Source organism: Acipenser ruthenus, chromosome 37, assembly GCF_902713425.1.
Source record: "Acipenser ruthenus chromosome 37, fAciRut3.2 maternal haplotype, whole genome shotgun sequence".
NCBI lineage: Eukaryota > Metazoa > Chordata > Actinopteri > Acipenseriformes > Acipenseridae > Acipenser > Acipenser ruthenus.
In genome coordinates, this window is record NC_081225.1 from 6,364,032 (window position 1) to 6,379,665 (window position 15,634).

At 38.5% G+C, this 15,634-nt stretch overlaps 1 protein-coding gene across 2 annotated transcripts in view; it reads right to left on the reverse strand.

Moving 5' to 3' along the window:
* Nucleotides 1-3,029: 3,029 nt before the first annotated feature.
* LOC117966096 (netrin receptor UNC5D-like) overlaps nt 3,030-15,634 on the reverse strand; it is a 296,114-nt gene continuing 283,509 nt past the window's right edge. For both annotated transcript variants that reach the window (XM_059008505.1, XM_059008504.1), the window contains exons 16-17: nt 8,096-8,274; nt 3,030-7,275 (exon numbers count right to left, since the gene is read on the reverse strand). In XM_059008505.1, the coding sequence (XP_058864488.1) occupies nt 7,083-7,275; nt 8,096-8,274 (372 nt within the window). In that variant the 3' untranslated portion in view covers nt 3,030-7,082. The remainder of the gene's footprint in view (nt 7,276-8,095; nt 8,275-15,634) is intronic.

The window sequence follows — 15,634 nt, forward strand, 5'->3', positions numbered from 1 at the left end:
TTCCTGCATTCACTGACTGAGGTTTAGTGCGTGATTGATGGATGTCATTCTGTGAAAATCCTCTGCAGCCCCTGTCTTCCCCAGTCGCTTCAGCAATACTATTTCTAGTATGTACTTGTCTAAGTATAATTGCTTGGATTTGAAAGTTCTCAATCAAGTTGCAGTTATCTGTTTGACCTAAATATTGAGCACGTTTTTTAATTAGTACCCCTTTTTTATTGAATGTATTGAGTCTAAAAGATTACAGATGATTTGGGGTAGGTGTACCAAGATGGGCTGGAGGGGTTAGCGGCACATGTGTGAAGTCTATTGCTCCCAACATGTTGGGGAAACCAGAAATTGTTTATCATATTCATCTACTATTGAACTGCAAACGGAAACTGCTGCCACAAAGAATTCCATAAAAAGTCGGAAATAGCATTGCGCTTGTTTAGTACATTTCACCCAAAACTCGTTTGCAACTGTTATGACAGGCAAAACACTTGAGTACACCTAGCCCTTAATCTTCTAAATGTCGCTTTTTGTTTGGCAGCTGAAGTTAAAGAAGTGAAATAATGACAATGTTGCTATATAAATCTATTGTCATTCAGTTTGGTGAAGAGCATCAGAAGGTTCATGCTATTCAATTGTATTTACAGTATGTGTTTTTACATGGTTTGTGGTAAGCCTGAGTTTCATTTCAATAGAACACAATTCTGCAAACTGATATATTCAGCAGAGTCCACCAGAGGGTGCTGTTACCACATCATAATAACAATAAAATATTACTGTAGCATTTATTATTATTTTTAAAATCCTCTATATCAAATAGCTGCCAAACTTTCCATAGGTAGAAAAGAGAAAGGATCATTGGACAGTTTTTTTCAGGAAAGGGTTTATTAGATAAAAACAGTTTTGAGTATTTATTTGTACTTCTTTAAATAAATCGTATTTACACTCATAACACTATTGATTTTTAACAAGCTTTTGAGTTCAATTTTCACATCAGCTGACACTTTACAAATTGGGATTGTTACTCATTTTAGGACATCAATTTGCCACAGATTTTTCTCATTAGGATCTGTAGCCCTTGTAAAAGTTCCCCATAGTAAAAGCACAGCAAAGTGTAATAAAGTATAGTGAGAAAGCATGGCAATGCATTACTAAGCACTGTAAAACCCACTGTAAAGCATATTCAAAAACATGGCAAACCACAGTAAACTAAAGCAAATTAATAATATAACCAGGAAAACTCTGTAAATTACCATGGGAAACTTTTATAAAGGAGGTACCAAGACTTTTATAAGGGAGGTACCATGACTTTTCTTATGATAGCTGACACCCTGCCATTCTGATTTCACCCATCAACCAGTAGCAATGAAAACTCCAGACACTGTCTGCTATACTTGGCTGAGAATGTGTTTAAAATAACTGCCAGCCAATATAGAAAACTATAGTTTGGACAGTGCTAGCATTTTGGATATAGGGTGCCCCCGTATTGTCTGCAAATTGCCTATCAAATGTGCATACACGAATATTGTTTTGTATCTATTTTATCTATCTATAGGTATTTCCATGCATGAACTTCTGACATACCAAGACTATGGTATATCTGCATCAGAAAATGTTATTTTTTTGCTGTCCACTGTTCTTTATAGATATTTGAATATTTTTACAAACACTCTCAGGCATTTATGAAGGATAAACGTACCATGTATGGGTAATTTGGGGGTGGTTCAAATGCAAATTCCATTAACACCAATTACTTAAAACTGTGCCTGTGAAGATTCCAAGTGCGAATGCTAAATCAGCATCAATGTGTGTGTGTGCAACAGTTCTAAGATGCGTGTGTGTGCGGACAGTACTTAAAAACGCACATTTGATAAATATTGGGGTTTGTATGTTTTCTGTGTCCCCCAAGGGTACTCCAAAAAAGCAAAATAGATAGACATGCTAACAGAAAATTGCATGTAACAGAAATACAAGCAGTTATGTTGCGTAATAATTTCACAGCAGCAGTGCCTATAGTACAATGTATGGCGTTTTCTTTGTTCTTGGTTAATGGACTAATAAACAGCACTAAATAAAGGGTAACCATACAACTGAAGTCAGGATTAGCACACAAAAAACAAACAAACAGACATCTTTTACATTCTTTAAGCTGGTGCTGTCTGCATCACTGAAGAACAATGTGATACTTGGAGCGGAATGAATGGCATGGAAAGCCAGTTTACAGCCTCGGTACACCAGTAGAAATGCCAGCGCCCCGGATGGGAGGAAAAAAAATCTTCCAATCGGCTTTTAAAACAATCAATGCAGAACTTAATTGGCATTGATTGGTACTCAATTGTAAACATGAGGGAGGACAGCATTTCTTGTTTTGAAATCAACACATTAATTAATGGATTTACTGAATACCTGCCAATTAAGTACTTTTACTTAAACACTAAGGGTTAAATGGAAACTTAATTTTGAACACAGACCTCCCAAATATTTATTTTTTGGCCAAAATCCAAAACGACAGCTGGGTGCTAACTGCTTATACAAACAGGAATTATATATATAAGAATTGTGATCACATTCATTATACTTAAACTAACTGTGGACCGGCAAAGTAACAAATGCCATTTCTCCAGTTCAATTCACAGACCTCCTGATTCCCCTTTACACCACATCCCATAACAGTTTTAAATGCCTCTAATGGACTCCGGCGATCTATACACTATTAATCAAGGAAATTAATTATCCGAACAAAATATTTAACACAATATATCACAGCGTAATCGCCTACTGTATTTGAATATATTTCTGACTTTAATTTGCTCTCTGTATTCTCTTTTAAAACGTGAATTTGGATATAACAATCAAAATATTAATGCAAACAATATAATGAACACAATATGTCATAGGCGTATCCCTCTACTGTATAGGAATATATTTCTGACTTTAACTTAGTATTCTCTTGGTAAACTCTGGTACAGGTACTGAATATTAGCGTATATATATATATATATATATATATATATATATATATATATATATATATATATATATATATATATATAATACAGCTATCTATAGAGAAACATCATCAATCTGAAGTTGCTTTAAGGAATCTCCAGAATTAAACTGTTTCTGTGAATTTTAAACATTTAGAAGTTAGATGGATGGAACTAACCAAATTGAATTCAGGTAGTGTCGTGGGAGGATGTTGAAACTTTCTGTCTAAACTTCAGGATAGCGGCAGTTCTAACAGCCACATAACCAGGTGAATGAAAAAGTGACTTTGGAGCTCTCTTTAATACAGTTAGACATGCTACAACTTTCTTGGCCTCACTAATGAAGGAGCACACCTTCAATTTCACACCTCGTACAAGACTATTGAAAACAGCTTGAGAGAGCTCTGTTAGGGAATATTTTGTATACAGTATGTAGCCATTAGTGCCGAACTGTTTTAATTGTATAATAAGGCTTGCTACTTTGACATTTATTTTATATAAAACTGAGTTGATTGGGGTCTTCATTGAAACATCATGAAAGCTGTTAATTATGCAACAGGTTTCGCCACTTTATTTATGAGTCGGTTCTGTCCTGCTGAGCTGATGACATGTTGTGATTGAGCGAGGTGGAGATACTAGAATCTAAAGTCAACAATAGGAAAGCATCACATGACCAGATTGTCCATGAAGTAGAGGTCTTCATGGGTCCAAAATAATAAAACCGACCCAACCTGAAAAACGAGAGGTCCGCTTTTCATTTCCACAGCTCTAGCATGTACCGGATGCATTATACAGTATTATAAAGCAGCGTCTACCTAGAAATCTCTGTATGAACTTCATTTTTTATTCCATTATGAACCTACACAAAGGGGAAATACATATAATATGTTTTTATGTAAAAGAGAAAAGATAAAAAATACACTGTTATCTAAAATCAAATGAACTGAAGCACAGTCTCGTAAATGCGTTATTGTATTACAGACTTAATAAAAATGCAAATGCAATGAAAGTGAAACATAATGTATCTGTTTTGCAAAACAAATAATACAAAAATGTACTATTTAAGAACACAGTATATATACAGTTCCGGCAATGTCTAAATCAGATTTTACCCGAATTGAAGTCAAAGTAGATACTATAATCCAGATCACAGCTTCTATCAAAGTGAAAAACAACGTCCACAAACTGGAACTTGAAGCTTATCTATGAACTTCAGGTACATTCAAACAGTATTCCAATTAGAAAAGAAAAGAAGATAGTGACAGCCAAGTTGAAAAAGGTATGCGAATAGAAAAATCTAGCTAGAAAAAATAAATTGAAATCATGTTTTTTCTTATTTGTGCATTTTTCCAGACGGATATCAGACAGCGTCCATTAGGTAAACTGTTCCTCCACTACTACCACTAGTTTAATGGAAATTGATTTGAGTTTGTTTCAAGGACTTGGACTTGGATTCGAGACTCGAAGTCTCTGACTCTGACCCTGATGACTCGACTACAAGTCTGCATATAACTGACACTTGTTTTATCTGCTGTGATTTGTGTTACCCTGGATATCTCTGCACTGGCCACATTCGATCAGCTGCTGGTCAGAAGCAAAGAATACATTGAAAATGATTGCATTAGGTAGCAAAGCCTCTACAACACAGAGTACAATTAACATGATGCTCCAATGAAGATGTTGAAAAGTATAAGGTACAAGCTTACAATAGCATGTTCCTGGTAATATTTAAAGTAGGGGAATACGTCAGATTCATGATTGTATTACCATGAACATAATTCAATATAATGCAGGGACAAATATTCAAATCTTTGGAAAAGCACTGCTTGACATATATTCTGTTGCCAAAAATGACTATGCTCTTATTTTATTAAATAACACAATTTAAGAACACCAGTGCATAAATGTCATCTGAAATAAATATCACAATTCTGCTGTGCAGAAGAGTGTTTCTATCTTTTAAAGTTCATTATATGGGGTATCAGGCTGATTTTACAACCAAGATAAAGTTATACTTTAGAATTTTGAAAGACTATTATAACATGAAAAATGTCCGAGCACCACTTTAAAGCCACCATTCTGATAGGTATTTACACCAACTCCACCTGCTGGACAGTTCACACATTACACTGAAATGATTACTAATACACAGATTTTGATAACTAACTGGATTATTGGAATGTTCTGCTTTGAGTGTTTAAGTTTGTTTTACCACCCATACATCTTTTACATGTACATTCACTTACCATCTGCATGGCAAACAGGGAGCCTGGATTTCTGTAAAATAATGAACAGTAGGATCCTGCCTCAATCCTACCTGGAGTTGTGCACGCACCATTCATTCTTTGTTAGTCTATAAAGGCAATTCGCAAAGGAAATACAATGCCTACCTGCACGACTGAGGCAGAAAGAGAAACTCTTGCGAATAACTGCCAATCACCTGTAAGACAACAACCTCAAAATACAGCACAATTACAGGCAAGGTTTCTATAGGAATGATGTGTAGTAACCCTTAAAGACTAATGCATTCATCATGGTACTATTTAGAGCAGGTACCAAAATGAAGAAATGGATGCAAATTGTACAACATCCAGGGTGGAGGGAGGCTGTAAAGCAGAGATACTTAACAAAATAGCAACTTGTTTTGTGTCACATATGTGACATTCACACCGACACAAAGGCTTTTCAGCTTGACAAACCGTAGAGTGATTCCCAGACTAGTCGATCACATTGCAGGTGCTTTTCACAAGAAACATACCGGCTCAAAATGATCACATTTAAATTTCGCCTGATTGAGTTTGGAAGCATTAACCATGTTAAATACACTGAAATAATGCTAATGTTGCATGTCATACAAACACAGCAAAGATGATCGAAGCAACTCAAAACCCACCAATGGGAAATTGACACTAATTTAAATGTGGACATCACTCACCATTGCTCAGCTGTTTGAGTCAATGAAGGTTTGACAAGAAGCTTATTTAGACACACCTAAGGTTACTCGGACACACCATGCATGTTTTATACAGGCCACTTACATCTAAAGTTTACAAACAAAAGAATTAAAAAGATGGGCTGGCCCCATTTGAAAATGAAGTATGCTGAACAAAATGCACCATTTAAATCATACTGAAATGGCACTATGGTACTGGAATGCACTACTAGTGTATTGGATGGTCCAGAACATTACGATTGATAGGATATGAAAATGTAACCACTGTGGTAGCATTCTACCAATGACTCCATACCCTTGCACTACCAGTGCCCATTGCGTTGTTCCGCTATATGACAATGTCTGCATTAATAAACAATGGTAGAACAAGGGCTACAATGGTAGGCACTTGGTAGAATAGCACTACATTTATAACTTTAGATTTTGGAACCAACACACAATCCTCTGCAGTACCATATCAGTGAAAACATCAGGACCAATATTGGATCCAAATCCACTGTGTTGCAATTGCCTCTAATTCTGTGGTCTGCTCTGCTAATGATTCCATAGAGTTACTTCAAACCCCAATGGTATCCCAGTGGTATTTTCAATAAGACTGTGTAGAAAAGGATGTGTGTTATGGAAACACAGCAAAACTTTGACCTATAGGACATATTAATGGAAAGGAACACATTTCTGTTTCATTGGGAAAGCCAGATGTTGTGTTTGTGAGGTCAGTGACCAGCATTGGTGTTGGTGCAAAAACACACTGTGCCGTGTGCTTGATATTTCTTCCCAGCAATGACAACACATGGTGGTCTTCAGTAGAATAGTCAAGCGAATAGCTGTAGCCCCTGGGACCTAAACACATACAAGTACCCAAGTAGCTTATTTGGATAAGAAGAAAAAAAAAATCACAGAAATCTATAGACAAGACTTGACTATATAACATTCTGGTGTCAACTGTTCCAAGCTATTCCTATGACTGGCTCTGAAACGCTCCTGATCTGACAGAAAACATCATTTTTGTGTCCCATTCAAAGATTTTCCTTCTCCCCCCTCCCCGTGACTCCTAGAATTGTATTCCTCTGGAATCGACGGAAGCGTGCACTTGGCAGACACTGCTGTAGTGATAGCTTCTGGAGTCCTCTGTGGCTTTCTTTTGATTTTGGCTATGCTGCATAGCTCAAGTCTGTGTTTTCAGATTGACTCTCATTTCCGTCTGGGCTTTTGGAATGGATTTTGCCAATTTCTTCTAGAGCGCTTGCCAGTGAGTCCAGATCTCCAGTATCCTGGTGCTGGGCCTCCCATAGGTTTAGGATAACCGCGGATGGGCTCTTCTGCTTGGCAAAGTAGGCCAGATTGCTAAGACAAAACATGATATAATATTAGAATGAGGTTACTGAAGATAAAATTGTCCTTTTTGTAAAGACATTTATAGCACTTTATATTACAGGGCATGGATAGCCATTTAATTACAATGTAATAACTGGGTAATAACCAATGGTTCCTCCTCTAACACAGTAACTTGTGTAATTACATGGACATGGCCTTGTAACACTATGGCACTCCATGTAATAACATCATTATTGTATCAATAATTACATCTGCATCCTATCTTTAAGGGAGAGCATCTGATATAATACTGCAAAATCATAGGTAACTAGAGGAAAATCTAAGATAAAGGAACAAATGAACTCCCCAAATTAATAAGCAATAAAGTAAAATGTCTTTCCACATTTCTACCTAGAGTAGTTACAGTCTCTGTGGGCGAGGGAGCTCTCTGGCTAAAGAAATCAGCATTAATCACCTCTTGACAATCACTTTGCATTCTATGGCAATGCACTCATGGGGCACTACAATTATTTCCTTTGGGCACGACAATGACGTCTCAATAGGTAGTGCCTTAAGGACTCGGGTAGTCCAACAGTGATTGAACAAAACTGAAGGCACATGTTTAAAAGTAGCTTTTAATGTATTTGTAATTGCTTTTTTCCCATTTCCTTTACTATTTAATGGTGTCTGCAATCATTCTGAGTGGTTCTGGGTACTAATTCTTTCTTTCTCCTGCTTTGTTGTTGTTGTACAAACTGACAGCACAGTCGCTACAGTGTTTTTCAAATAGCTTCTTGCCAAGGCTGTAAGTACACACTGTGCGTGTGCCAGGTTCATTGCTCTGTATTACCTCTCGATGTGGAGTTTCTGTGCTAAAAGCTGCCAGTCTTTGCCTTTGGCGTTGGCAGTGTCGAAGGTGGCACAGATTCTCTGCCTGATGGAGAAGGGGATTTTGAAGGCCTTGGGTCCAGTCTGAGAGGTCACGGTACAGTCAGCCTGCATGAAGAACGGAATGCTTTCCTTTTCACTCTGGAAAAGAAATGGATGGCGGTTGAGTTTCAGCGGGACTGGGGTGGGACGCTGGGGTCAGACTGCGAGGGCAGCATCACAACAGGAACCAGGATTTATTTCTTAGTTTTAAGAGACAGAGCTCCTGAGGAAATGTGCTTAAACACCACAACCCACACTAAAAATATTTAGCTTTAAATTGGAAAGTCACTTTTCAAATGCTGGACATTTTTTCAAGTTCAAGTATTAAAAGTATCTCTTCCTTTAGATCTTTTTTGCTTAAAAATAAATACTTTTAATTCTTTAATTTTTGATGACATCAGAGCCCTAACTCTCCCACCATCATCATCGACAGTCACCGTGGTAACAACCCCCTTTTACCTGAACGTCCCCCAGTACACTGAACTGAAAACTAAAGGCCAAGATCACTGCTCATACATTAAAAGTTGTTTGAAATGACACTCTCTTGTTTTTTTAATGATCCCCTTACATATTTATGATGCTTGAAATATTTTTGAGTGGTTCTTATTGTAATTACTCAAATACTATATACAGTGCCTTGCGAAAGTATTCGGCCCCCTTGAACTTTGCGACCTTTTGCCACATTTCAGGCTTCAAACATAAAGATATGAAACTGTAATTTTTTGTGAAGAATCAACAACAAGTGGGACACAATCATGAAGTGGAACGAAATTTATTGGATATTTCAAACTTTTTTAACAAATAAAAAACTGAAAAATTGGGCGTGCAAAATTATTCAGCCCCTTTACTTTCAGTGCAGCAAACTCTCTCCAGAAGTTCAGTGAGGATCTCTGAATGATCCAATGTTGACCTAAATGACTAATGATGATAAATAGAATCCACCTGTGTGTAATCAAGTCTCCGTATAAATGCACCTGCACTGTGATAGTCTCAGAGGTCCGTTTAAAGCGCAGAGAGCATCATGAAGAACAAGGAACACACCAGGCAGGTCCGAGATACTGTTGTGGAGAAGTTTAAAGCCGGATTTGGATACAAAAAGATTTCCCAAGCGTTAAACATCCCAAGGAGCACTGTGCAAGCGATAATATTGAAATGGAAGGAGTATCAGACCACTGCAAATCTACCAAGACCTGGCCGTCCCTCTAAACTTTCAGCTCATACAAGGAGAAGACTGATCAGAGATGCAGCCAAGAGGCCCATGATCACTCTGGATGAACTGCAGAGATCTACAGCTGAGGTGGGAGACTCTGTCCATAGGACAACAATCAGTCGTATACTGCACAAATCTGGCCTTTATGGAAGAGTGGCAAGAAGAAAGCCATTTCTTAAAGATATCCATAAAAAGTGTCGTTTACAGTTTGCCACAAGCCACCTGGGAGACACACCAAACATGTGGAAGAAGGTGCTCTGGTCAGATGAAACCAAAATCGAACTTTTTGGCAACAATGCAAAACGTTATGTTTGGCGTAAAAGCAACACAGCTCATCACCCTGAACACACCATCCCCACTGTCAAACATGGTGGTGGCAGCATCATGGTTTGGGCCTGCTTTTCTTCAGCAGGGACAGGGAAGATGGTTAAAATTGATGGGAAGATGGATGGAGCCAAATACAGGACCATTCTGGAAGAAAACCTGATGGAGTCTGCAAAAGACCTGAGACTGGGACGGAGATTTGTCTTCCAACAAGACAATGATCCAAAACATAAAGCAAAATCTACAATGGAATGGTTCACAAATAAACATATCCAGGTGTTAGAATGGCCAAGTCAAAGTCCAGACCTGAATCCAATCGAGAATCTGTGGAAAGAACTGAAAACTGCTGTTCACAAATGCTCTCCATCCAACCTCACTGAGCTCGAGCTGTTTTGCAAGGAGGAATGGGCAAAAATGTGCAAAACTGATAGAGACATACCCCAAGCGACTTACAGCTGTAATCGCAGCAAAAGGTGGCGCTACAAAGTATTAACTTAAGGGGGCTGAATAATTTTGCACGCCCAATTTTTCAGTTTTTTATTTGTTAAAAAAGTTTGAAATATCCAATAAATTTCGTTCCACTTCATGATTGTGTCCCACTTGTTGTTGATTCTTCACAAAAAATTACAGTTTCATATCTTTATGTTTGAAGCCTGAAATGTGGCAAAAGGTCGCAAAGTTCAAGGGGGCCGAATACTTTCGCAAGGCACTGTATATATATATATATCTATATATATATATATATATATATATATATATATATCTATATATATATATATATATATATATATATATATATATATATATATATATATATATATATATATTTGTTGCTTTCACCCGAGTTCAGGAGTTGTGCTACAGCTCTAGTTGCCTGCATGCTGTTTGTAACATCAGTCACAATGCAAGAGCTATCAAGTGCACATTTATTTTGGGTCAAGAGTCTGCAATACTGAACTGTGCACAGATGGCGCTTACTAATATAAAGACACTTTAGCTAATCCAGTTTACATTACATATGTGTCTATGGCAGGTAACTAGCTCCCAAACTCACAGACAAAGCCCCTTAAAACTAACAAAAAATAAATAAATAAATAAACACATTTTGAGTGATGCAATAACTCAGCAAACATCATAAAAATGTAATAAAATTGTCATGTGAAGCTCTTAAGGAAAACTATTTGTGTTCTTTTTATTATACTGCAATATTAAACAGCTTTAGTATACTTGTACTGGAATGTATTCTGACATTTGTCACTTTATAAAACACAGAGAAGAAATAAAAAAAACAGCAACAGCAACTTGGAATGGCATTTAAAGTTTCTGAAGGTAAAAAAATGAAAATGCAAGTTATTAAATAACTTTTTACCAGAGTTAACAAAATTATTCCAGTATATGTTATTTAATATGCGTTACCATCAATTTGTAGTGATTGGATAGTATTTTTTCATAGCATTTAAAAAGGTTTTTTGCACACTTTTCCAAGCTGCACTTCCTGTTGAAGAATGCAGCTGAGAATTTTCCTTATATAACATTTCAATAGCAACAAAGAAAAAAAAACCTGAAACATACATTTACTTTCTATAAAGAAACTCAAAATCCCAGAAGCTTCCCACATTGGAACCACTGGAACAGGCTACCAGACAGAGTTGTTAAAGCAGAGACTATCCGATCCCTCAAGAAAAGACTGGATGCTGTCATGAACCTGATACCCCATAAAATGAACTTTAAAAGAAAGAAACACTCTTCTGCACAGCAGAATTGTGATATTTATTTCAGATGACATTTATGCACTGGTGTTCTTAAATTGTGTTATTTAATAAAATAAGAGCATAGTCATTTTTGGCAACAGAATATATGTCAAGCAGTGCTTTTCCAAAGATTTGAATATTTGTCCCTGCATTATATTGAATTATGTTCATGGTAATACAATCATGAATCTGACGTATTCCCCTACTTTAAATATTACCAGGAACATGCTATTGTAAGCTTGTACCTTATACTTTTCAACATCTTCATTGGAGCATCATGTTAATTGTACTCTGTGTTGTAGAGGCTTTGCTACCTAATGCAATCATTTTCAATGTATTCTTTGCTTCTGACCAGCAGCTGATCGAATGTGGCCAGTGCAGAGATATCCAGGGTAACACAAATCACAGCAGATAAAACAAGTGTCAGTTATATGCAGACTTGTAGTCGAGTCATCAGGGTCAGAGTCAGAGACTTCGAGTCTCGAATCCAAGTCCAAGTCCTTGAAACAAACTCAAATCAATTTCCATTAAACTAGTGGTAGTAGTGGAGGAACAGTTTACCTAATGGACGCTGTCTGATATCCGTCTGGAAAAATGCACAAATAAGAAAAAACATGATTTCAATTTATTTTTTCTAGCTAGATTTTTCTATTCGCATACCTTTTTCAACTTGTCTGTCACTATCTTCTTTTCTTTTGGAATTGGAATACTGTTTGAATGTACCTGAAGTTTATAGATAAGCTTCAAGTTCCAGTTTGTGGACGTTGTTTTTCACTTTGATAGAAGCTGTGATCTGGATTATAGTATCTGCTTTGACTTCAATTCGGGTAAAATCTGCCAATCTGATTTAGACATTGCCGGAACTGTATATATATTGTGTTCTTAAATAGTACATTTTTGTATTATTTGTTTTGCAAAACAGATACATTATGTTTCACTTTCATTGCATTTGCATTTTTATTAAGTCTGTAATACAATAACGCATTTACGAGACTGTGCTTCAGTTCATTTGATTTTAGATAACAGTGTATTTTTTATCTTTTCTCTTTTACATAAAAACATATTATATGTATTTCCCCTTTGTGTAGGTTCATAATGGAATAAAAAATGATTGGATAAAGGTGTCTGCTAAATAAACAAATAAATGAACAATATTGTATTACCCTCTCTGTGACCACAATAAGACCTTTAGCTGGCCGCCTGGAGGAAGGGCGGTCCATCTAACTGGATTCCTAGAGGTTTCATATCCCCTACTAACCTGGTTAGGGGTTTTTGTTTTTCCTCTCCTGAGTGCTAACGGATTACAGTGTCTCTCAAAAGTATTCACCCCCCTTGGACTTTACCACATTTTATTGTGTTATAACATGGAATCAAAATGGATTTAATTAGGAGTTTTTGCCACTGATCAACATAAAAAAGTCCATAATGTCAAAGTGAAAAATAAAATCTACAAATTGTTCTAAATTAATTGACACTGTTGATCACTCTATTCTACTATCATCTCTCGCTGACCTGGGGATCTCTGGCACTGCTCTGGCCTGGTTCTCCTCCTACCTCTCCAACTGCACTTACCAGGTAACCTGGCGTGGAGCAACCTCCACACCTCACCCTCTCTTAACTGGAGTCCCCCAAGGGTCAGTCTTGGGTCCTCTACTATTCTCTCTCTACACCCGCTCCCTGGGCACCCTCATCGCATCCTATGGTTTCTCATACCATTTCTATGCTAATGATGCTCAGATTTTCCTCTCCTTCCCCACCTCTGACTCCACCATCTCCTCCCGTATCTCTACCTGTCTGTCTGCTATTTCCTCCTGGATGCACTTGCATCACCTCAAACTCAACCTCTCTAAATCTGACCTCCTTTTCTTTCACTCCTCCTCCCCCTCCTCTGATCTCTCTATCTCTGTTCCTCTGGAATCTACCACACTCTCTCCCTCTTCCTCCGCTAAGAACCTCGGAGTCACCCTGGACCCCTGCCTCTCTTATTCCCAGCACATCTCCACTCTGGCACGCACTTGCCGATTCTTCCTGAGCAACATCCGAAGAATCCGACCCTTCCTCACCAACTACACTACCCAGCTCCTGGTCCAGGCCCTGGTACTCTCCCGCCTAGACTACTGCAACTCCCTCCTGGCTGGCCTCCCTGCGTCCGCCACCCGTCCGCTCCAGCTCATCCAGAACTCTGCTGCCCGCCTGGTTTTCTCTCTGCCTCGCTTCGCCCACGCTACTTCACTACTCCGCTCACTCCACTGGCTCCCGATCACCGCTCGCATCTAGTTCAAGACTCTTGTACTAGCCTACAGATGCCTTGACCAGACTGCACCCAGCTACCTCCAGACCCTCATCTCTCCCTACACCCCCACTCGACCTCTCCGCTCCGCCTGCACTAGAAGACTGGCTCTACCTCCGCTACGCTCCCCTGCCTCCAGAGCCCGCTCCTTCTCCACCCGTGCTCCGCAGTGGTGGAATGACCTTCTTACAGATGTCAGGACTGCCCAGTCCCTGACCACATTCCGGTGCCTCCTTAAGACTCACCTCTTCAAACAGCACCTGTAGAACTCCTCTGTTTGTATCCTGGGACACTATCACCCTTCATTTAAATGTGCTTAATTCTGCTCTTATCTACCCCCTATTTTACTGCATTTAATCCTGTACTTCAGAATACTGTAATCTGCCAAGTGTTTAACCTGTAGTATTTTGTATTTAATCATATCCTGATGTAACGATCACTATTATCTGCTGTATTATTGAATTGTGGTTTGTCACACTTGTACTTTGCTTGAACGAAAGTTATTGTATTTCTTGCTCTTATTGTATTACTTGTATTGTAACACTTGAAATGTATTTGCTTACGATTGTAAGTCGCCCTGGATAAGGGCGTCTGCTAAGAAATAAATAATAATAATAATTAATTACAAATATAAAACAGAAAATAATTGATTGCATAAGTATTCACCCCCTTTGCTATGACACACCTAAATAAGCTCTGGTGCAACCAATTGTCTTTAGAAGTCACATAATTAGTTGAATGGAGTCCACCTGTGTGCAATTAAGGTGTTTCACATGATTTCAGGTTAAATACACCTGTCTCTGGGAGGTCCCAGTTAATTAGTACATTTCCTAACAAAAACGACATCATGAAGACGAAGGAACATTCAAAGCAAATCCGGAATAAGGTTCTTCAAAAGCACTAATCAGGGGTAGGATATAAGAACATTTCCAAGGATTGAATATCCCCCAGAGCACAGTAAAGTCCATTATTAAGAAATGGAGAGAATATGGCACAAGTGTGAATCTGTCAGAACAGACCGTCCTCAATAACCGAGTATCCGAGCGAGAAGGGCACTAGTCAGAGACGCCACCAAGAGGCCTATGGCAACTCTAAAGGAGTTACAGTCTTCCACGGCTGAGTTGGGAGACACTGTGCATACGGCAACAGTAGCCCGGGTGCTTCACAAAACTGGCCTTTATGGGAGAGTGGCAAAAAGAAAGCCATTGTTGAAAAAAACTCACATCAAATCTCAGCTAGAGTTTGCCAGAAGGCATGTGGGAGACTCTGAGACCAAGTGGAAGAAGATTCTATGGTCTGATGAGACCAAAACAGAGCTTTTTGGACTCAACGCTAAGCGCTATGTTTGGCGCAAGACTAACAACACACATCATCCTGAGAACACCATCCCTACCGTGAAGCATGGTGGTGGCAGCATTTGCTATGGGGATGCTTCTCTGCGTCAGGGCCTGGAAAGCTTGTGAAGATAGAGGGCAAAATGGATGCAGCAAAGTACAGAGAAATCCTGGAGGAAAACCTGCTGAAGTCTGCAAGAGACCTGGGACTTGGGAGAAGATTCATCTTCCAGCAGGACAATGACCCCAAACATACAGCCAAAGCCACACTGGAGTGGTTTAAAAACAAAAAGGTCAATGTCCTGGAGTAGCCCAGTCAAAGCTCGGACCTCAATCCAATTGAGAATATGTGGAAAGAGTTGAAAATTGCTGTTCACCAAAGGTCCCCATCCAACTTGATGGAGCTTGAGCAATTTTGCAAAGAAGAATGGGCAAAAATTGCAAAGTCCAGATGTGCAAAGCTGGTAGAGACTTACCCAAAAAGACTCATGGCTGTAATTGCTGCCAAAGGTGCCTCTACCAAACATTGACTCAAGGGGGTGAATACTTA